This window comes from Enhydra lutris, unplaced genomic scaffold, assembly GCF_002288905.1.
Source record: "Enhydra lutris kenyoni isolate GAN:26980312 unplaced genomic scaffold, ASM228890v2 scaffoldscaffold32, whole genome shotgun sequence".
In the NCBI taxonomy this organism is placed as follows: Eukaryota; Metazoa; Chordata; class Mammalia; order Carnivora; family Mustelidae; genus Enhydra; species Enhydra lutris.
This window is the reverse complement of record NW_019154116.1, coordinates 11682943-11706976: the sequence shown is the minus strand read 5'-3', so window position 1 is coordinate 11706976 and position 24034 is coordinate 11682943. Positions and strand designations below refer to the sequence as shown.

The 24034-nt window shown below is 47.4% G+C and overlaps 1 protein-coding gene across 3 annotated transcripts in view; it reads right to left on the bottom strand.

Annotated features, from left to right (window-relative positions):
• The window catches only part of LOC111153393 (trio Rho guanine nucleotide exchange factor), a 355850-nt gene that overhangs the window by 202803 nt on the left and 129013 nt on the right, over positions 1-24034 (bottom strand). For all 3 annotated transcript variants that reach the window (XM_022512390.1, XM_022512391.1, XM_022512392.1), the window contains 6 exons: positions 23440-23554; positions 17410-17602; positions 14403-14915; positions 12760-12882; positions 8504-8695; positions 848-979 (listed from right to left, as the gene is read on the bottom strand). In XM_022512390.1, the coding sequence (XP_022368098.1) occupies positions 848-979; positions 8504-8695; positions 12760-12882; positions 14403-14915; positions 17410-17602; positions 23440-23554 (1268 nt within the window). The remainder of the gene's footprint in view (positions 1-847; positions 980-8503; positions 8696-12759; positions 12883-14402; positions 14916-17409; positions 17603-23439; positions 23555-24034) is intronic.

Genomic DNA, 24034 nt, shown 5'->3' with positions numbered 1-24034 from the left:
AAAATAAAAAATAAAAATAAAACATGCCCAGAGAAAGGGGGCAGAAAATAAGACAGGGATATAGTAAAGAAATAATTTACCTTAAAATAAAAAAATTTAAAAAAAAAAAAGCTATACTTAGATTTCTAAAGCAGCTAGTAGCTTCAACCAGTGTGTGGTTTTTTGGGATGCCTGGGTGGCTTAGTCGGTTGAGCACTCTTGGTTTTGGCTTAGGTCATGATCTCAGAATTACAAGATGGAGCCCAATATTGGGCTCTGCACTCAGCAGGGGAGTCGGCTTGAGATTCCCTCTCCCTCTCCCTGTCCCTCCCACTGCTCGTGTGGTCTCTCTCCCAAATAATCAAATCTTAATAAAGAAAGAAAGAAAGAAAGAAAGAAAGAAAGAAAGAAAGAAAGAAAGACAGTGTGTGCTTTTTGACCTAGAACATGAGGCAATATCAGGTTTCCCTCCTTTCTACAAAGTTTCATTCAGGAAAATTAAACTGAGTTCAACTAGATGGAACAGCAAGTGAAAACACCTATTTCTAAAGTACATGCAGTCCAGACAGTTGGAATCTCACTTACTCTATCAGGTGAAAACATAAGCACTCCAAAGGAAATCCACAAACGTCACAGGGGCAGGGGAAATGAGCTCATGGCCGACCACCCGGTTTTACAGGAGCCCCACAACCCCATCCCAGGACACACACATTGTTCAAAAGCCACAACCAAACTGCACGTTAACACGAAATCTACAAGCCATGTCTGGGCTAAACAAAACTGTCTTCTTTCTCCCCAGCTCCTGGGACTAGGACACAAGACTGTTGCCTCACATCTCCAGTGGAACTGAGTGGAACTGCCCACTCACCTCGGAATAAGCAAGAGTGATGTGCTCATATATTCCCTGATGGTGATGAATGGCGTCCTCCAGATCCTGCAGCTCGGAGGGAAGGTCTACCTCACCACAGGCTTTACACCACGAATCCACGTTGCTCATGTACTTGGAAGATTTAAAAAAAAAAAAAAAAAAAAAAGATTACTTCTATCAATGGCAATTTATACTGAGAAGTACATATTTTTTAAACATGGTTTTGAAATTAGGGTAATTGAGAGAGAGTCTAAGAAAGCAGCAGGGTTGAGTCTGCACCGCAGTCAGCACGGAGGTGAGCCCTGAGACCACAGCTGGACTTCACCCCTGAGCTCAGGTTCTAGCAGGAGCTAGATCTTTCTAGGACCTGCTGTTTGAAACGACAGCCCCAGGTCACTCTGAGGCCCACACGGAGCAGCACGTCTGGGGTCACCCCGCCCTGCGTTCGGTTTTGGGCCTCCTGGTTAACTCCCCAGCCCTCCTCTGAACCAGAGATGCCAACCAGCCTGCGCCATGAGCCGTGGGGGGCATGGAGGCCCGGCGGCCCTGTGCCTCGGCCCCAGCCAGGAGCTACAGCCCTGCCTTCCCGCTTTCCTCACTGAGATGCTAGCAGAAGCCCAAGTATCTGAAATCGTTTACCTGAACACAGGAAGAGCAGCAGGCCCAAATGAAGGCCACCCAAAGTCCTCAGCCATGCCCTCCGAGCCCACGGGAAGGCTGAGGGAGGTGGTGGACTGACTCAGAGGTCTTTCCCACTTTGCACATAAATGAGAAGGGAAACGTCTCAGCTGCGGTCCTGGCTGAGAACTGTCATTCCAACCTCTCCTCAGTTTTCTGCCCCTGCCCCTGCCGCAGCCCCAGGATTCATCGAGTGGAGAAATCACTGCCAGACTTCCAGGGAGACCCTATCAGCACCCACCGCAGGTAAGTGTCGAAGGCAAGCGGCAGAAGACCGCATTAAAGATGCTAATTCAATTAAGCCAAGTAGGCATGGACACGTTTCCCTGGGCTTCACCTCATTTACTCTAATTCCCTGGCATCTTTCTATGTTTACCAAGGAATGCAGAGGGTGATTATTCGAAATTGGGTGAGGACCTGCCAGACAGGAAACGTGCTAGGATTCTCTTAAAATACATAGGAGAATGACCCGCCAGTTACTTATGACTTTTTTTAGAAACTTAAAATAGGCAAGTCACTCAAGTAATAATTTGTTTATAAAAATCCTTTTATCATTAACGTACTGGCTCGGAAAAATATCTGTATGCAGACCTCAGGGCTTGAAAGGAATTCGCAGGGCATTCTGTGTCCTGTGATAGCAGCTGATGCTTCAGCCGCCACGAGCGCAGGGGATATCCTCGCTACCGCGCCCTCCGAACACCTTCAGGCCCGGAGAAGTAGGAACAAGGCTGCCTTACACCTCTCCCATCCGCATGCGCGCATGTGGGACGACACACACATATTTCTAGGGATTTCTTGTGTGGAGCATTCCAGAAATGTCAAACAGGTCAGGCTGAGTGATCTCAGTTTCCCTCCTTTTCTGTGACTGCATTAAACACCAATCATTGAAAACCTTTCTCAAATATGAATAAAGAGAAACATTCGAGAAGTTTTACATATGCCTGTAATAAAAGTAACTTAGAACTTCTTCAAATATCTAGAAAGGGTATTGATTATATTCACCTGAAAAAAGACAGCCAGGTCCTAAATACGTAGAGAAGGATGGCCTGCCATGAGGAAGCCACTGTGGAGAAAGGATTGTGCACGCCTAAATTCACTGGGCTGAAGTATCCCAGTGACAGACATAAACCTGGGCATGGTTTCACAGGGCTTTTGTGCAGTGTAATTTGTCTCTTGTTTATGAGATGGCAACTCGAGACCCCAGAGTACAAGCTCTAAGCCCTGAATGGTTTCTCAAAGAGTCTGAAGCCACGCCACAGGGCAGCCATCTCTATCTAATAGATCTTCCCCAAGGAAATGGCATCCTGGTGGCAAAGTCCAACAGGTACCTATATCGAGTAGAACCTCTCTGGGCCAGTTAATACGATAACGTGCATTGCGGATGGGCAAGGGGGGCAGCCTGGTGTGTTCATTCCCCAAACTTCTCAGACCATTCTACGGCCTTCCACCCTCTCCACCCCCAGGCTGTGCACGTATCACCATCTTGAGACATATGGTTGGGACTACACCACCAGGGGAGTACACACTCCGTAAAGGACGGTTGCAGGAGGTGGCTACCGCACTCCAGGGAGACCAGAGCAGCCAATTTAGTCTCTGATACTTTAAATGCCTAAATACGTGAACACACAGTATCCAGCTAGGCGAGGGCAAGAGAATTCAACGCTTCTCCATGAATAAAAATCGGGAGCTGCTATAGAACTGGGAACTCTGAGGCTCAGCAGAATGATGACTTTTTTAAAGTGTAGCTGAACACAGGCTGAAGAGTCTGGCTCAGCCAGTTTGCAAAACTGAGGCGAGCAGATGAGGGCAGAGTAATTAATACACATAGCTTCACCAGGAGAGCTCGAATCATTAATTAGGTTTGTTTCCATAAACATTTATTCCACTACCCTCCACATGCTGAGAGTGGGGGCTTCCAGTCTGGGAGCTGCTCAGCGCTCTGGCCTGCTCTGCCTCCTGCCGCCCACCTCCCACCCCCAACAAGGCTCATGACAGGGCACAGCTGAGCACGGGTGCTTAGCTCATTTAGGAGACACAGAGACAAACTGCCCAGAATGGGAATTTTTCAAATATTTAGAGAGATTTTCTCTTCTTTGACAAAAATAACACCGGTTTAATATTACAGATACACACACACGTACATGTTTAATATAAATATGAACTCAAACGTCAGAGTTCTTATTTCAATTTCTTCAGTTTTTTGTTTTCACTTCTAGAAAATATTACCCTAGAAGTTTTATATTTGCCTAGAATAAAGTAACTTGCAATTTACTACTTTTCCTTCATACTTCATCATTTCTGCTCCTTGAGTACTCATCAGCAGCCCCTCCTTCCCGGTTCCGCCAAGGGAGACGGCTCCCTTCTCTGAGCGTGAAGATCACACGAGGGAGGAGCCTGTCGCATGTGCGAAGCTCTGACAGTATCAGCAAGGTAACTTGGAGGAGGCAGGCTCAGTTTGAAGCAGAATATGCCGGTGATCGCGTGCGTTACACCTGTTCTCTTTAATAACTTTTTATTTTTATGCATAATTACTCCAATTCTTTTCTATTCCATGAGAATCTTTGTTTTTGTCCACAAGCCAAAAGTCAGGCCTACGCTTTTATAAAGTAAAACACCATTAAACTGGGAACAATTACATGTGTATTATTTGCCTTAAAAATTCAAAAAGGAATAGCGAAGTATTATTTTCCTCCGAGTTCCAACCCTAACTTAGGATAAAGTTATCTGGATAACTAGGATAGATCATGTTTACCATAAATGTTATTTTTAAAAACTTTTTATGGAAAGTGAAGTTTTATAAGGATATTAACCTAATAAAGAGTGTTCTATTACGTCAGGAACTAAAAGACTGTCACAGACCTCAACAGAAGTCCCAACATAAGCAAATCACTCCCCAAACACAATATAAGGACAATAATACCACTGGACCCATCTACTTCACTGGGCTGATTTAAAGAAGAAACGACAATTTGTGTCAGAGAGCTCTGTAAATTCTAAAGAACTATACAGGTACCGGCTCTCACTTTATTTTTGGCTATTATCAAATTGCAGAGCTCTCAAACTCACAGATGAAGTGAGGTAATCAGATTTAAGGCTCACTTAAAGGTACACCTTTATCAGCACTTGGCAGAACTTCCGGCAGGGATGGAAATGTCTGTCTGTGCTGTGTGGTACAGCAGCCAGCAGCCATGATGTGGACACTGTATGGCATTTTAATTTACTTTTACATTCTCTTAACAAACTTTAAGTAATTTCAATGGTGGCATGTGGTGACTGGCTACCACACTGGAGAATGCAGCTCTAGACTTTTTTCCTTTTCAGAAAGGCAGACTGCCACACACAGAACCTCGAAGTTTGACTGCCCTCCTTTGTTTCCACAAAGGGACCCTGAGGGTCTGTGTGGGGGTTCTAGCAGGAAAGCACAGGTACTGGAGTGCTCCTGACCAAAGACTATCCTCTTTCGGGAACACTCACCCTCCTAGATGCAGTGAGCAGCCCCTGGGAGGGACACCCACCTCGCCAGCCAGATCACCCCTGGTGATCAGTGGGGTGACAGATGTCATAGCCAGATCACCCTCACACCCCAGATCATTTTTGTTTAATAGTAAAAACGGGAGATGTGAAGGTATAGTAAAATCAATCACTTTCTCTGGCTTTATAAAAAGGTAATTCTAGTGACATTAGCTATGAAAGTTTCGTATCAAGAGACCATCCAGCAGACAGGCCATGTGACCAAAAGCAGTGAACACCGTGTACCGGTGAGACTGCCGGCCTCACAGCTCTGTCTCCAAGCTTGCAAATGGAGACTCTGGGGGCACACAGAGCATCCCCAGAGGGGGCAGCCTGAGAGCGAATGAACGGCCGAGACGTCCGCAGAAGGCAATGTTCTTCTTAGCTAGTCTCCATCTCAAGATTTATGTTTGTAAAACCACAAGCAAACCCCAACACCAGAACACCCACCAAGACCAAAGAGGAGACAGAGGAGCGCGGCTGTGCAGTGCAGGGCACACGTCTCCCCATCTGGGAGCTGCAATCCTTACAGGGAAGCTGCTTCCTTCCACCAAACATGAACCATGGGCTCCCACGGTGGAGCTCCAGGCCTTCCTGATCACACTTCATTTCATACTGATACATCTGGATGGGGTTCAGAGAGGTGGCCAAGATGGCAACCTAACTTAGGATGTCCAAGTTTCTGGTCTTCTCCCCAGTGAGCTTATGAAAACAGCTTCAGCGTTAACTGGAAAGCAAAGCACTTTAACAAAAGACCAAAGCTGGGCGCCTGGGTGGCTCAGTGGGTTAAGCCTCTGCCTTCAGCTCAGGTCATGATCTCAGGGTCCTGGGATCGAGTCCCGCATCGGGCTCTCTGCTCAGCAGGGAGCCTGCTTCCTTCTCTCTCTCTCTCTCTCTCTGCCTGCCTCTCTACCTGTGATCTCTCTGTCAAGAAAAAAAATAAAATCTTAAAAAAAAAAAAAAAAAAAAAAAAGACCAAAGCTGAGCTATTTCTCTCCTGGGAAGAGGAAAAGTACTGAGTAGATGTGATCTTCCTTCATGCATTAGAATTTCAAGGATCTTACTTCTGTTCAGTGAAGGGGAAGATTCCCACTACATTTTCACTCGAGACTAAAGGCACTCTGAACACGTTCTAATGCCCCACCGGTACATTTCAGATGCCTGGGCAGGCCTTGGTCGAGGTCCATCAGAAACCCTGGGGCCTCTCTACACCAGGTCCCTCTGTTCCTACACTTGTATCTGGCTTGTGGCTTCTCTGGCTACTCAATATGCACAGAGACCTCAAGCACTGTTACACTTTACGAAGGATCCCACAAAATTGTGTGAAATAATGCATTCGTCTAGTTTAGTTTCCTTCAAATCCATAAATTACAGTCATTCATCTTATCCAAATGAAAACACCCCATGCTCTTTTTGAAATTTTGGATAAAAATTTTGGAGGAAAAAAAATGCCCCATGGCACCCTCATTTCTAGATTATTCTCAAGCAGGTCAGAATAGAAATTAACTTCGGGGCTTATTTATAATTCTGAATCCTACCATGTTTACGGGATTTTTCCCTGTGTGTGACTGTGGCTCAGACTCTGTTATTCACCCACGTAGCTTGTCCTGTCTCACGTTTGCTCCTATCATCTTCACGGAACTTTCTGTGAGCCCACTACCAATTAGCACACTTCTACTTCCAGGGGTTGCTGTACCCCTAACATGTTACCATTCCAGATGATGGATGTACAGGGACCAGATAGCTCATCCTCCCACCCACCATGATGTCCAGTCAATGATACGCCACTCCTCTGGCCGACGTCAGGGAGCACGGGTGAGGGGCGGTGCAGTTTTCTGCTGAACGGGTTCCTATTACTTGTTTTAAAAAAACTTGTTTTTCTCTGTGGGCTTTTGTTTATTCTTTATCATAAAGCCAATCAAATACATAAGTTTAGGGAGGTGAAAAACCCTACTATTGGAACCTGGAAGTCCCTATTCACACCTTTCATGTGAGGCTACTATCATTTTTTTTCTTTTCCTGTTCCATTTAGTTTCCTCTTGCTTCACACTTGAAAGGTTTCTAGAGTCGAGATCACTGCTAATGAGGGTCTTGTGCAACACCCTTGTTGACTTGCCAAAACCCTGGGCAAGCTGGGACCTTTATCTTACCTTCACGGGCCTCACTCCTCAACAGGGACTGTTTCTAGATTACAGAGATACCATTTCCTGCCTAGCACCATCAGTACAGATACCTATGAATGTAGTCTCCCCTCAACACCAGAAAATCCTCCCCGATCAGTATTTCTCCCTTACGGCAACCCCTCACTTCTTCCCCATATGTCTTCCTGGCGGCTCAAAGTTCCTGTGTTGCTTCTCCGCCACTTGAAGAGGTATTTCCCTGCCCCGCACACTTCCCACTATGAAGTCTGAGTCACGAGCAAAGCACTTCCCTCGTGCTACTCCAGAGTGTTTGCTTAAGTGAGCTCGCTGGGGGCCTGGAGAGGCGTGGGGAGTGTTATGGGCACGTATTAGATGTTCCCTCTTCAAGTATTCTGACCAGAACATCAGCAGATGAAGCCAACGTGAACTCTGAATCCAAACAACTAACTTCATCAACAGAAGACACTGGAGGCGGCCTATCCAAAAGCCACTCTCCAACTCTAGCCCCGGCCAGCAGAGCCTGCCTATCGCTGTGGAGGCTAAAAAGCCACACCCACCTTTTCCCACCCTTCCCAGGAGCTAGGGCACAGCCTGCACCCCACTCCTGGCCAGTGGGAATGGAGGTGAGGTGTGTGGGGATGGAGGGACCTTCTGAAAATAATGCTTCCCCGACTATAGTGGGTGCCGTGCTCGAGGTGCAGGGGCTGGGCACCATGTCTGTGGCCACGGCAGGAAGACCAAGGCAGCCTGAGAGGAGCAGATCCTGGCCTGACATCACTGTACAGCTACAGTTCCCCAGACTTTGCAACATCTTATTTTCTGAGAAAAGCAAACCCCTGATATTTAAAACCTCATACTCAGGCATTGTTACTTGCTGTCAGAGCGTCGTATTAGAATACTAAGGTGACAGTACTGAGGAGGAAGAGGAGAGGAGGAAGGGGACGGAGAGTGGGGAGAAGGGAGAGGAGGGAAAAAGAACAGTGGCTACCACTGATTAGTACCTACTGGATACCAGGCACCACACAGGCCACCTCACAAGAATTATCTCATTTACAGGAGAAAACACTCCTCTCAAGTAGATACTTTTATTTCCATTTTATAGATGAGAAAACCAAGGAACAGAGAGGCGAAGGAATTTGCCGAAGATGGCACAGGACACGGTCAGAGAGCTGGGGTTTCAGCTCAAAGCTGCCTGACTTCAGAGCTCATGTTCTTAAGCACTATGGGTGTCACACCGAAGTTGTCCAGGGATTGGACAGCGGGGAGGGCACTGGGGGAGAACGTGCTCCGGTCACCACCTTGTGGGCTGCGGGCCCCTAGCACTGACCTTTTCAGCCTTCTGGTGGAAAATGGAGGACATGTCCAGCAAGGTACTCCGCTCATCCAGGGCTGCCGCAAACGCCTTCCACTCCTGCTCCAGCTGGTTCGCAATCTGCTTAATCTGCTGAGAGGCATAGTGGCCGGACTCGACCAAGCGATTTGCCACCGACATTATGCGGTTTATGTTTACATACACGTTCTGCAAAAGATGGGGGAGAGAAAGAGGGCTTGTCAGGGGAAGGCAAACAAGAGGCTTCCTTGCAGGACCCGTGGATCATAGCGCTTTCTGAAACACCGCCCACGAACTCCACTTCTGTTTTGAAGGGCAGAATCACCTGGTATAGAACAGTGGACATACTTGCTATCTGATTTCCAGAAACTCTAAATACTGGTTTCAATTTCTATTTCTAAAACTGCAAAGTTACAAATCAACTAGCCGAGGGGCAGACTGGTAGGCACAAAGCAATCAAGTGCACGAGTGGGTGCACACAGACACATCTTACTCACTTGCTGGCTTCGGATCCTGAAACAGGGCCAGATGGCGAGCCTACGGAGAAGCAGTCGCCCAGAACCGAGAAAACCCAACACCGCAGGTTTTAACTGGAACCCAGGAACTACACGCCGCACGCGGAGCAGCCACAGGCTGTTCTGTGCGAAAACAAGCTCTCCCGTCTACACCAACCCAAGCCGTCTGGGCGGTGCCAACAGAGAATCCTCTGCAGACGGATCCGCTTTCTCCACAGCAGAGGAGTAGAGGCACGAAAGGGAACAACGCTACGTGCAAACCTTCAATCAAGCTTTCTATTTGGTGGAAATGCCCATCTTCAGGCCCAGCAGTTTACTACAAAAATAAAAGTGTGAGGCTGGAAAAAAGGACACATTTGGCCCTCAAAACAGGTTCTCACTATGCTGTGCTCCCTTCCAGCTTCCTTGGCCTTCGAGGCTGCTAGTCTGGCAGAGGCAGCGGTGGGGAACGCGCGCCTTCAACACACCCCCGCCTGTCATCACAACACTGCTCCTCTTGATGGGTCTCCCAAAATCATGTACCCCCATTGGCTCCTCCCAACCATGCTGCTAAATCTAATTCCTCAACCTGTCCAAACCTCTCTCCCTTTTTCCTGCCTCCTCTCCGCCCTTGCCGTGGTTCTTTGGGCCCCTCTCCCACCGCACGCACCCTGCATGGCCTCCTCATGGTGACCTCGTCTGCAGCCCACCCCGAAGCCCCCTGAAGAACGTACTTATCCATTCTTCCTTTGTACCATCTTCTACTCATTTTTTTCCTCTCCACTTTGACCCAAATCAAAACTAGATAGAGTCACTCTGGGACTAGAAAGGCACAGACTCCAGCCTCGAATTAGCTAACAGATGACCGCTGTCTACAGTGGCAGGGAGAGAGGGCACCGGTGAGGCTAAGACAGTCCACCAAGGCCATGGTCAGTGGGAAACCGGCCTCCCTGGCTCTTGTGGCAATAATGCTCTAACGTATCCTTTAGGCAAAAGTAATGCCCCCTCTTCTCCTATGTATTCTCTCCCTCTAGCTGCAGGTAATCAAAATTACTAATTTTTGTTTTGTATCATTAAAGATGTAAATCAACCCCAAAGGTGTTGGGAAGAGCATATGCCAATGCCCTCTGTTAGAACCCAGAGCAGAGCTCTCCATGCAGATGGGTCTGCCATGGGAACCACTGGGGGGACTCATTCCCACTGAGATTCTGTTACGGTGTCCCATGTCCCTTTCAGATCCTCAACCAGACTGTACTGCGCATGGAGGGTCTGTGGACTGGACCTTTACCATCATTCCATCACTGATTACACAGATAAAGGAAAGTGCTGGAACACCAACCAATAAACAGCCTCTAACATAAAATATAGAATTCCCCTTGTTAAAGTACCTACCTCTAGATCTTATCATCACAGCTTTTAAAGGAAAAAAAAAAAAAAGATTTTATTTGTTTGAGACCAAGAGAAAGCACGAGCATGGTGAGGGGCAGAGGGAGAAGCAGGCTCCCCGCTGAGCAGGGAGCCCCATGCAGAACTCAATCCCAGGACCCCGGGATCACGACATGAGCCAAAGGCAGATGCTTAACCAACTGAGCCACCCAGGCACCCTCATCACAGCTTTTAGCATCTGCGACAGTACCATGAGCAGAATTGTTGGTGTCCCTTAACATGCTTCAGAGACTGGCGACTTGGCAGGTTCATATTCAGCATTTTCATTTTATCCAAAAAAAAATGTTTAAAACACTGTAGGAAGCACAAGAAAAGGCTACGAATTAAGAAGTCCTTGCTCTGCATAAAGACATGTCCTAGCTGGGTACCAAGCACTCGTGGAGGAGTGGCGGACAAGGAGCCAGATAGGCCTGGAAGCTTCCCTGGCAGCTGCCACCCACGGTGGCACAGGGTTATGCCACTCCTCCAGTTAAAACTTAAGCTTCGACGGGCACCTGGAAGGCTCAGACTGTTGAGTGTCTGCCTTCTGCCTTTGGCTCAGGTCGTGGTCCCAGGGTCCTGGGATGGAGCCCCACAGCAGTCTCCCTGCTCAGCCGGGAGCCTGCTTCTCCCTCTCCCCTTACTCATGCTCTCTCATAAATAAATAAATAAAAATCTTCCAAAAAAGAAAAAGAACTTTAACTTAGAAAAATAAGTTTATTGTAAAGAACCAGAAAATAGACTTAAGCCTTTAAAAATAAAATAAGTACATTACTCATACTTTTAAGAGTTTCTTTTAACAATGTTTTTAATTGGTGATAACATGACTGTTAATAATTAGCATTTATCAAGTACTTACTTTGCATTGAGCACTATCTTAGTGTTTTACATATGCAGAGGAAATAAAATTGTATCCGCCATGGAAGGCAGATATAATCCCCACTTTACAGATTAGGAAACTGAGGCTTGCAGAGACTAAATGGACTGCCCAAAGTCACAAGGTAACTGGAAGGCTCAGATTAGAAACCTCTGCATTCCTAACCCACCCCATGCTCCTGTCTTCTACATCATACTTCCCATTTTCTTGACCCTAAATGTCGCACTAATAATGCTGGGGGGGTGGGTATATTTTCTGTTCTTGTTTCTCTAAAATATATTTTAGTACTTCTTGTTTACATATTATGTGATACAACAGACTGAATGCCTTCCACCACTAGCTGCGGTTTCAGAATAACTTGAAAAATTGATAAAAATTTCTTAGGAAGAAATTCTAAGACGCTTCCTCCACAGGTAACATTTTGGAACTCTTCATCTCTGCCTGGGTTTAAAATTTCAAACCACAAATTCTCTCACCTCAAACTCTAGAACAGACACTAAACTTTTTTTGATGGAGTCTATTACAAAAATTGTATTGCTAAATGTTACCTTTGAAACTGCCTAGAGCACTCAGTTACCCAACCTTTAATTGAATAGCATCTTACTGAATTAATTTAAGCAAAGACCCTGTCTTCATACCGCTTCAGTATTCTGTAACAAATGTTACAAGGCCCAAGAGTGGTTAATTCTCATAAGACTAGCTCAAAGTCCAAACCAAAACTCCTGGACCCTGAAAAGGAAATTTTCAGAAGGATAACTGTCTACAGAAACAACATATATCCTGTAGAACACAGTGTTTTATTTTAGTTATATTAACTCCAAAAATGTAACAAAAATACTATTTAGAATTGTTTGTTGTTTTGTTTAACGGTCCTACAACAACCCAACACTGGTCACAACAGGCTAGCAGAGTCAAGTGCATCAGCCTCCAACAGAGCAGGGTGTTCTAGGCATGGCCTGTGCCCAGACCCTAGTACTTCAGTTCAACCTGGAGGGAAATGTCATGTTTTAAGAGAACCGGAGTATGCCCTGGAGGAGAAAGCAGGCAGGCTGGCTTTTCCTTCTCACAAAGGGCAGCCAGCAAACTGACAGCAGCTCTGCTCAGAACAGTCCCTCAGCCACTGAGCAGCTTCTCTGGAGCCCCTACAGGCTCCTAAGAGGTACAGCACAGGAACCAGCCTCAAAATCATTCATGTAAATTGGCCAAGTAACTGGCTCGAGTTTCTCCGATGTGTTTGCTTGTTCTCACATTTCCACTGCTTAAAGCTTAAAAGAAGCTGTAGGTACTGCTAACACCAAGAAAGTCGCGTGCTCGGAGGTCAGCTACCATCACCGCAGGTACATCTAAAGGCCCCGCGTGGCCTCCTGGCGAAGGGCTGGGGCACCATCTGTGTAAGTCCCTCCCATCCGCTGGAATCCTCTCTCATACGCGCCACCTCTGTGCCCACAGCCTCTTACCATGCAGTTCATGGCGAAGTGGTTGTGCTGCGTCTGCAGCTCCATCGCGTGGGGGTGGCTGGTCCCGATCTCAGTGTAGCTGTTCAGAAACAGGCCCTTGTTGTGTGTGATCCAGTCGAACATCTACCAGAATGAAGAAAGACAAGCTGAAGCAGCCCCAGGAAGAGGGATGGCTGCCACAGGCCCAGGAGCAGGGCCAAGCCAACCAAGGGCAGTATCTTTGCTCTGACAACCTCTCGGTCTTTTGGGTCCAAAAAGATCCTTGACTTCGAAGTAAGCTGTTCTGAACTGGCCCGGTCTGCAAGAAAGTCCTACCGCATGTGATCCTTCGGCTGATGAGGAATTAAGAGGCAGACAGGCCAAGAGGGATGCTCAAATCCCCCAGCCTAACTAAAACCAACCTCTGACTCTCAACCCAGCCTCCCTGCTGTTGTGAACTGCTTCCCTGACCACACTGCTCTTCAGTGAAAGACCTGTTGTGTGAAATTAGGGACTGGCAGGTATCTGGGCAGGTTCTCCTATGCCCACAGATGACGGACAGCAACTCCAGTGACTACACGATCATATCTGCTTGAGAGCAAACAGTATTTTAAAAACCGTGCAAATGCAAACAATAAAATTTACCATAAAAATAGAAAGGACTGGAAAAAAATTTAATGATGACATACATCTCTCTCGAGATTCAATACAGATACTCCCTGGAAAAGGATGTCAGTTACGTTGCTCACAAGGAAAACATGAAAGCAAAAGGAAATAACTATCATTATTTGGACTGGTATCGTGACTTGAATCAGAATCCTAGAGACTGTCACCTGTTTTTTCCTAGTAATTGAAAGGAAGATTTTTCCAGTGTCTTTGACAAGGCACTTCTTTAAACATAAGTATGCTGACAGGTAGGTTAAAAGCTTGCCAGACAACAGTAGTGGATTGTCACTGTTTGAAAGGTCCTTTTGTATCAAAGATTAGTGATGTAGTTTTTTTAACATTAGAAAATATTCTCCTGTGAGGAAAAACTCTGTGAAAAAAATTCAATGAGCTTAAATTAAGAGTGATCGGTTCACCCATGTTCATGGCTTGCGACACAGTCCTCCCAGTAAGTGTCCTGTTTCCACTGCTAAGACAGAGTTAGCAGGTGACATGAGCATCCACTCAGACCAGCTGTTTCATCTGGAGCATGAGAATAAAATGAGGCCATAAGTAATCACTGCCCGTATTTCCCAGAAGCTATTCTTTTTAACACCTGATTCGTCTTTTATCTTAAAAGCATGGTCAACAATATATCAGAATGGTGTTCTGTCACTGGCTTCATTGGGGCAAAACACATACCTACGTAATTATTGCTTTTGATCATATAAATTCTGTAAGATGTTCACTCTTTTAACGCAAGATACCCTTCTCGTCTACCTTACAGGCATGCCAAACCACAATGTCAGTCATTAAGAACCCAAAGCTCCTCAGACAGCCCTGGCCTGCACCACGAGGGAAGCTGAAAGGCGGATTTCAGGCAGATGGCTGGAGTGAACCGACACCTTCCTCTTCCTCGGCCCTCTCTCCTGACCAAAGCAGACCCCTAGCTGCCGGGACCGACGATCCAGGAAACCCATCCGTGTCTCATTTCAACTTCCCTCCCCCTGCTCCTTTACCTTTTCAGCGTCCTGCTCAAACAGCCTCAGCTGAAAGCACTGGTCCAGCTTCAGTTTTCGTACGTGCCACATCTGGTGCAGATGCTGCCGCGTGGAGTGCAGCCTGTCCAACATGGCGGACACCTTGGGCAGGAGGCTCTGCAGGTCCGCATTGCCTGACCCCGAGTTCTTTTTGGGAAAGCTGTCACTGCTCTGAATCCTCTGGAGCAGCTTCTGTCCCTCTAAATCCAAGTCTTCTATGGGGGCCTTAATCACCTTCTTCTTCAGCTGGGAATGCTCCTCGATCATATTCCGAGCCCCCTCTAAATCCTGAGGCAATTCTTTCTTGGCCAGGATGTCCTGAAGTTCCTCCAGCCGAGAGAGCATGTGGGTTGCATTGCTAATGTAGTCTTCAAAAGCAACTCTGATTTCAATCCATTCTTCATGGTTGTATTCCAAGCAGCCATCAAACTCGGGAGTCAGCTGAGAAGGATCAACTACTTTGGTAAGGCCTTCTAAAGAGACCATGTTTGTCTTAAGGGGAAAAAAAATCACGTATGAGAAAATGACCCAATTTTCTGTGGCCTTATCATAATGCAATTTGCAATACTTACTTACAGATATTCAAAATGTAAAGCAAGTGATCTCTTTATAGAAAACATACCTTCTGGCCCCATAAAAACAAATGTAGATAAAATTAACATTACCAGTATAGTCAGTGAAACAGAAGTCCATTAGAACAACACGTTAGTTAGAATACCTAAAATTACAGGATGTGTGTCTCATAAGAGCTGAAGGATTTCTTCCCAAGAATGTGGAAATTAACCTGCTATCTTAGGCATGTTAACCGGGAAAGGTCTTAAATCGCAATACAGAGCAGACGATTAAGAAATTTTACTTTCATCAATGCACTCTTTCTCCTCCGAACCACTCTACCATCTCACTCCCAACAGAGCCTCCAGCTCTCTGCAACCAAGCAAATGTCCTGTTCGTGGGTTTCTACAACTCTGAGAAGTGCCACCTCCCTCTGAGGACACGTGTTTGTGAGCTCCTTATTCAGTGACAGACATGATCCAACCAGACCACGATCACGGCTCATCTTGCCCTACCTCCACCTCCCATCAAGTAGCAGATACTAGGCTATGAATGACTTTTTGAAACTTTCTAAAATATACAAAAGTTAGCCAGACAGGGGGCAGAAGCTCTTGCCATAAAGCTGAAGACAGACGGGATGTTTCATGCATTGCAATCATCTGTCACAATTCTGAGTAGTAGAAGTTTTGTACATTCCAACTTGCACTACATTCCAATCTAACAGCGACCAAGTTTTAATCCTTTATAATCTAAGCAAAAATCTTACCCTCACCCTACCTATGCCACGTACCACAGGGTTACTATCAATATCGTGCCTCAAGGAAAACATCAGGGCTGGGAGAGGGGTCATTAAATGCAAAGACAAAGTTAAAGGAAAAAGAACTGTAGCCTAAGAGCCAAAAAATAAACCACAGAAAGGCTGGCTTAGCCCCACCTCTGTCACCTCCAGCCTTAGAAAACCTAGAACTACAGCAGCCCCATGCCGGCTAGCATAAGAACCTGCAAAAAAACAAGAGAGCTAGGAAGAGGGGCCACTCCTAGTCCCGCACTTTTGCTTGCAATGTGACTGCAGGTTCATTTCTATCTCATCTGTCCAGACTTTTAGTAACATCCATGGAACTAATCATTTCACAGAGAGAGGCTGGTAACGATGTAGAGACAATAGAGAAGCTGGTATAGGGAACTTTGAAGGCCCAGGGGAAGATACCAAAATCAGACTAGCAAAACTTTTTTGTGCATTCTACATTGCTACACCATTGTTTCGGCTTTAAACACGTATAATTAAAAGCAACACACTTTAAATTCTGCATCAAGAAAATTATAAGACTCAATAAACTGTTGTCCAAAATGACTTAACTGTGTGAAGATAAAGGCTTATGGGTTTCATCTTTTACCTAAATCTCTTGAATGAAGTTTCAAATTCAAATTAAAACTGAATTCCAATTTCTGATTGAAAATCAGTACCATGGCAAGAGATTTAAAAACACAAGTAATACACATGTGAAAACACTGAAAAGTTACCATGGAACGTGAAGCTTAAGAAGTACTATTGCGTGATGTGCTTAATACTACTGTAATTTATCTTAACACCCACGAAGACATTCACTGACACCTGCTATTTGGGCAAACTTAAAGAAGCAGCACAAGCTATTCCACCAAATATTATGAGATCTTATTAGAAAACATTGTACTACAGAATATGACATGAATTAGGTTTCAAGCTGGCCAGAACACTTTCTTCCCATAATCATCTCCTTATACTACCTGCATTAAAGCCCAGGCAGAGCCTTAGTAGCTGAAGGAGAGGGGACAGTGGAAAGGAAAAGAAGTCAGCAGGCTGAGGCCTGTTTCACACACCATCTAAGACAGTGACCTAATGTGCTGCTGAATTCCGAACTCTGCAGAGCTTTTAAAGGACTATCTCCCTTTCCATAAACAAGAGAACGGATGCATGAAATACAGAACAGATCATTCCCTCCATTCTCAAGGACAAGGTGAAAACTCCCTTTCTTCCGGACACGTGAAGTTGGGTATCTCTCCCTAACATTCCCTTATTTCCAAGCCGAAGGCAATGATGATGGATCTGAGGCCACATAAAGCCACCTGGACTGGAGGGTGAAGCTGTTTTATCACGAGAAGTAAGAGGGAGCCTCTTTCTATGGTACACACCTTACACCTCAGTGGCCTCACCAACCAAAACCAAGAGAACTAAAACCTAAATCGCCCATGGGTGAAATAATCCAGTAGCGTCATGTCATAAATGAACCGAAGTTTTATTCGGTAACTGATTTTACATGCCATCTGTACGTAAGATGTGCCGTTCCCATTTAATATGTGCTTTTAAAAATCTATTATCTAAAATGATGAGGAGAAAGTCAACTTTTAATGAACCACGCCTATTGGTTTAACTGGTCTGGCTACACATGGAAGTTACCTCAAATTCAAATTTAGAACTGCCAAAATTAGTCCTCTGTTTCTGCCAAAAGTTGTCTGGCTTGATTATCAGTGCAACATGAATGCAGCAGGGAAAGGACTCTTGCAGTATCTTCAGGAGAGGCTTAATGGAGTCCCACTTGGACCCGCGCATGTCCACGATCACTGTGAATCCTCGCTTGCACACCTCTTCACTAGAGAAAAAGAAAGAAACAGGTTTAAGCCATGTAACTCCTTCTCTGACCAGAGTCCCACTGGGTGAGGCTGACTCTGTGACCCTCACCCTGATGTCTGTGGGGCTCCGTACTGTGAGGTGGGGGTGGGTGGGGGAGGGGAGGGGGTGTCTCATCTTTTGCGTATTAAATGATCCCACAAGCTGTCTAGGAACTATCACAGCAAAGGTCCTCGGTGAGCACTAATGGGGACAGACCCCTAACAGTGTGCACAGAGCCCAGGTGGGGAGGGTGACAGACCAATGAACAGCAGTCACAGGAGCCTCCCAGGATCACGGGCACTGAAACCACCCACACCAGTGCACTGGGGATCATGGGAGCTTTTCAATGTCCCGTTTTGTCCCCTTTAACTGGCTTGGGTCCTTAGCTGTCCTAGAGGTTCTCCAAGTATGCTCCACTGATCCCTGGGGCTCCTTGGTGCCCTTCTGGCAGGGTCTTCAGAGTAAAGGGATTTTCACAGTAATGATAAGACTTATTTGTCTTTTGCACGCGGTTGCACTGGTGACACAAAGGCCATAGTGGTGACAAGGCTGGTCCTAGGCACCAGCCAAGCAAATGCTAGGGCCTCTGTGTTCTTCCCCTCCATGTTCTGGCCAATTTAAACAAAAAAGCCAGTTTCTCTTAACAATGACCCTGACAAAGCAATAAAAATTATTAGTCTTATTAAGTCTCAACCCCTGAGTACATGAAAAATATAGGCAATGCACTTCTGCCATAAAGAAAATCCAAGAGTCAAAATGTCCTTAAACACAGGTGAAAAAACTCAGTCACACTTGGTTATAACTTCAGTGTTCACGGGGAAGCTTTTAGGAAGGCTCTGGCACAGCCTTCCACTTCTGGAACAACCATAATAACCTTGTTTTGTGGTGGATTCACACAGTCCATGCAGGCTTCTGGTCCTAGCGCCAGACGTGAGCCGGATAATGACTGAAGGAAGGGATCTGGACACACACCTAAGACCCTGAGTGGGTAATGACAACTTTTCCACCCAGCGTGAATGTACTGGGCCAAGACAGTGGAAAGACATTGGACATTTTTCTGCCTCAGGTAATCACCTGAGAAACTAAAACCTATTTATAGTTATAAACTCATATTTAAAAAACTCAGGAAACTAATCTCTATCATCAAGTGTTGTTAAAAAGCCAAAATAAATTAAGTCAAAATTAAAACCAATTTCATGCTCTCCTGCATTAGCTCACACCTTTACCCTTCCCTCCCCATCCCTGCAGAACGCCATTCTCTTCCTTATCTTGAGGCATGCCATTACAGTAACTCGCTCCAAATTTCACAGACATAAAGTTCCTGTCACAGCTACATCCATGTAAGAGGCATGTCACAAAAAAATTCTACAAAACAAGTCTGTGGGGCTAGAACCTGAGTAGACAGCAGCGCAGGTGCTGGAAACATGGTGTGGCAAGCCATCACAGGGACACAGACTGACAGCAGCCCAGCTTCTCAAAGGCGGAAACCACCAGGAATGGTTGGATGACCTCCTGTCTGCCACTCCTACATGAACAGGAGCTCCAAATGAGTTAATGCTTGGCTCAGGCCCCTCTCATGATACCGCTTCTCTGTGACTCCAGTAAGTCCTGGGCCATAAACCAGGGAACAGCACAGCACGGACCTCCTTCACAGATCCTAGAAGCGAACAGGGCTTCCAGAAAGGTCTCCTCAAATCTCCCAAGTCACTTACATGGAGCGTTCTGGGCCTCTTAGGGCTCTGATGGGGTGTGCAATCTGGCAAGACCAGCCAGACCCCAGGGAGCCTGCCCCCGCAGAGACCCTCTACTCCAGATGCCCCATCTGCTGCCACACTCCAAAGGCAGGAGAACACACGCCAGGCCCCTGATGGCCTCAGTGGGTGTTGTCTCCTAGACCGACTTCAGCATCGGCCTTCACCAGATCAGGGTACGCTCTCAGGCAGACTGTGTCTCTCCTCACAGAGCGTGACATGGTGTGCACAGAACACGGCACAGCCCCTCCACTTAAAAGGGGCTGGAGAGGCATCCTGAGTAACTCCCGACTCAACAACAGGAACACATCAGAGAACACCACACCAGAAGGTGCCTGAGCTTGCACAGGTCACAGAAGGACTCACGATCCGCCTTCCTCCACAATCGAACCGACCACCCAGTGACTTCTAAATAATGAAAATCGCACACGAACTGGGCTGGGAGGGCACATCCTTCCAATCCGTCTCTTTACGCAGTTAAAAGCCAGTCCTTGTTAAGAAAGCAGTGACTTGCAGGGCGCCTGGGTGGCTCAGTGGGTTAAGCCGCTGCCTTCAGCTCAGGTCGTGATCTCAGAGTCCTGGGATCGAGCCCCGCATCGGGCTCTCTGCTCAGCAGGGAGCCTGCTTCCTCCTCTCTCTGCCTGCCTCTCTGCCTGCTTGTGATCTCTCTGTCAAATAAATAAATAAAATCTTTAAAAAAAAAAAAAAAAAGAAAAAAGAAAGCAGTGACTTGCAAAGATTCCCAAACCCAGTTCTATTCAGGAGCAGCTACAGAACGTGGGCAGCTGTCTCCGGGAAAAGGCACCCATGCCACTCCTCCACCAGAAGACACCGCTCGCTAGGACGTGTGACCATTCACCAGGTACTCCGGCAGTTTCCTCTAGAAACCTCATTTCATTGTGAGATAAAGAAATGTTAGGTAAAATTAACATCCCTTCTCAATGCTGGTCTCTGAAAAACAGAAATGCTCCTTAGTTTCTACATGAAGAAAGTATCTTTTAATATGAATGTCCACAAACAAATCAATTTAAGTCTCACATTATTTTGCTAGTGACAAAAGAGTTTATCCGTGTAGCTACTATAAATCATCCTAAAGAAGGCAAAATGCTCTAAATCATAATTAGTATACGTGTAACTCAAACAATAAGAGCAATAAACACCTAGAGATGTACCAAGACCAATGTTATTTTCATCACTGTGTGGGAATCCCAATTAGACCACCAAGAAGTTCTACTGTGACTTGCTTCTCCTACACATAGTTAATGGAAAGTTTCTTTGCAAATTGATTCTATGAAAGTCACTCCATACTCCAATTGCTTTTATTTTTTTTAAGATTTTATTTATTTATCTGTCAGAGAGAGAGAGAGATAGGATAAGCAGGCAGAGTGGCAGAGAGGCAGAGGGAGAAGCAGGCTCTCTGCTAAGCAAGGAGCCCAATGCGGAACTCGATCCCAGGACCCTGGGATCATCATCTGAGCCAAAGGCAGTGGCTTAACTGACTGAGCCACCCAGGCATCCGCTTTTACTTTTTTTTTTAAAGGAGAGAAGAAGGAAAGGGAAGGTGATAATAATGCTCAAACTACCCATCACCGCTCAGAACACACTTACGATTACCTCTGAGGGCCACATTTTAAGAGGCACACAGACAGACAGAGGCCATGCAGAAGAAAAATAACTGGGCTCTAGAGCACATGTCAAAGGGAAAAATAAAAGAAGGGAAGTAGGACAAATGGAAATTATCGTACTTTTTCTTAGGGAGCTACTGTGTATCAGGCACTGCACTGGGCATGTGCATACGGAATCTTACTCCACACTCACAATGATCCCAAGAAGTACTCATTACTATCATATTTCACAGATCAGAAAACTGATAATAGGAACAGCTGGTCTGATTCTGCTGCCCATGCTTTCTGGATAGTGTACTTCCCCACATCTGGGAATGTGGGGCCCTGCAACTATCCAGCTTGGGGGTGGCGAAAGGCCACCTTAATGCCACAGAAACTGTCAGGGGTAATGGATAGGAAAAGAAGACTCATGACCCCCAGGATGGTTTATATGGCTCTGGAACTATGCCAACAAAAAATGAGACTTAAGTGCAAGCAAACCCACAAGTCAAAAAAAAATTCACACACCATCATTTTGCTAATGATTTTCTTGGCCCTACTGCTCGGCTCTAACAAAACAATGTTCCCACCAACGGGCGCACAGTCGGGCGGAACAGCTCCTGTGTGGTCAGGGAGACCCACGGGTTCTGTTGCCGCTTCTCTCCATTTGAACCACTGTGAGATTTCCCCATTATCACTTGAGAAACGTATCATTCACGTGTTAATCCCACTTCTCTTATCATTGACTGAGGACAAGCAACATGAGATTTCTTGTCACTTGGAATTATAAATACAAAAGCAAACTTAGGTGATGAAGTGGCCGTGCTCGACAATGGGGGGGGGTCACCTTACACACTTATTATTTCTAAGAGAAATGATAGGAGTCTTGGGACTTTTTTTTATTACAGGGGAAACTTAGAGAAAAACAAGACTGGCAACACTGATTGGTCATCACGGACACCGGATGACAGGTATGTGGATGTTTGCTGTGTTATTCTCACTACTTTTGTGTATGCTCATCAAAATGAAGTTCTGTAGGCTCAGGCGGATCATCCCGATGATCTAAAACATACCTAAATCAAATGTTTTACAATATCAATGAAATAAAAGAAGTTTTTAATAGTTACAACCAACCGAGATTTTTAAGCCAGTTGCCACAATTACATACAGTCGTCCCATAGTTACACTATATGACAAGTAGCTCTCTGACTGGCAGAGATTTTTAATCGTCCCTTGTGCTTCCGTTTCTTCTGCCATCAGCAGCACAGTACCGAACACACAGAGCTCCCGAAGTGGTCGTCATCAACTATGTTGTTCTTCAGAAATGATAGTGAGTAGTACACTCACAGAACCTCGGAAGCCCTTTTTAACCCCGTGGTTTTAACCGTTCAACTGCCCGAGAAAACACCAGCGTGCGGGGAGAGAGCGAACGTTCCGCATATACACACAGGGCTCCATTGCGTAGTCACGGACGATGCAAAGTGGTGGCTTTCTCGGAAACGACGGCCAAACAGGCGTCAGCAGGGCAGACAGTCAACAGCCCAAGCGGACCTGTCCTGGCCACCGCCGGGCGGGGTCACAGGCGGGACACTGTGACTTCCCTGCCTGGGGCGGCCGAGGCCAGCAGTGTCCCAGCCCGTGTGCCGTGGCGGGTGCAACGCAGTGCCCATAGCCTCCGAGAAGCCGTCAGCAGTGCCACTCACCGCCGTGTCCATGACATCACGCCCCCCCCCCCCCGGGCCCGTTACAACGACCGGGTTTTCCTGCACACGCGCTAGTCGGTCTCCGAGGGACGCCCCCTTCCGGCGCGCGCCCGTCCTCCCCGCAGGGAAGACAGCGCCCCCGCCCAGAGGTGCGGGTCCCCCCTGCGGACGCACCGACCTGCTCGGCCTGCATCCCAGCAGGATGCTCGTTTCCGAAGTCACCAGGAAGACGAGGCTTCGCCCCGTCTCGCAGCTCCTCAGCACCCACGCAAACGACCGCCCCGTCACGCAGGGGGTCTCGGACTGAATGGCGCTGCCGCCCCTGGCCCATCAGCAGGGAAAGACCCGCGATGCCTCACAGACCTTAGGCCACAAATGCAGAGGCTGCTTCCCAGAAACAAGCGGAGCACTGAGGCAGAAACGTGACATCGGCAACAGCCGCCGTTTCTGGTCCCGCGGGGCGTCGCGGCCCCAGAGTCCCCAAGGACGGTCCGCCTGGGGCGCCACCTCCTCACCCGGGCCCGCCGTGCCCCCCACAACGCTCTCCAAGCGAGACGTGTACCTTCTTGTCCCCACACCCACACGTGTCAGCGTGACAGAACGGTCACAAAACGGAGCGAAGGGCAAAGGAGCCCGGTGCCCGTTCTGCACTGGGTGGGCGGCGTGGACCCCAGGCCGGCGCGCGGCTGCTCCCGGCGGCGCGGTGTCCCGTCTGAGACGGCCCCAACAGGGACATGCCCCATGGCGCCCGCGACTCACCTCGGGATACAGGCGAGGTAGGAGATGAGCCTGCGGAGGTCCTCCTGCCGTATTCTGTCGTGATTGCTGCGCGCCGGGAACGTCAGGATGGGGCCTCCCCGCTTGTCTCTGCCACCTGCAAAACAGCATTCGGAGCGCGCTTAGGCGCAAACGAGCGCACAGGACTCCGCGGGCCCCGCGGGTGCACCGCCGACGCAGCCGCCCGCGCGCACTTGACCACCGGCTGCGCGGCCAAGAAGGAGCGTGCAAGCGGCAAGAGTCGGGCTCTGGGCGGACACCGGTCTGGGACACGGGGCTGGGCTACCTCGTCCCCTCCCCGGACTCTGGACAACAGGCCTGAGTGCTGCCGGCCATGTGAAAGCCGTGAGAGAAAGCGCCGTCTGTACCTTCCCGTGGGTCCCCTCCAGCGTCACTTTTAGGGGTGGAGAACGTTGCCACGTAGGTGGGAGCCGTTCCCCTTAAACCGCGGCCTCCCCCGCCTTCCCAGGCCCTCCCGTCGCCCTCCCACACCACCCCCTCCTTCCCGCCCCCGGCATTCTAAGCTCTCTTTGCAATCAACCACATCAGGTTTTTTTCTGGTTGTTTTTTTTTTTTT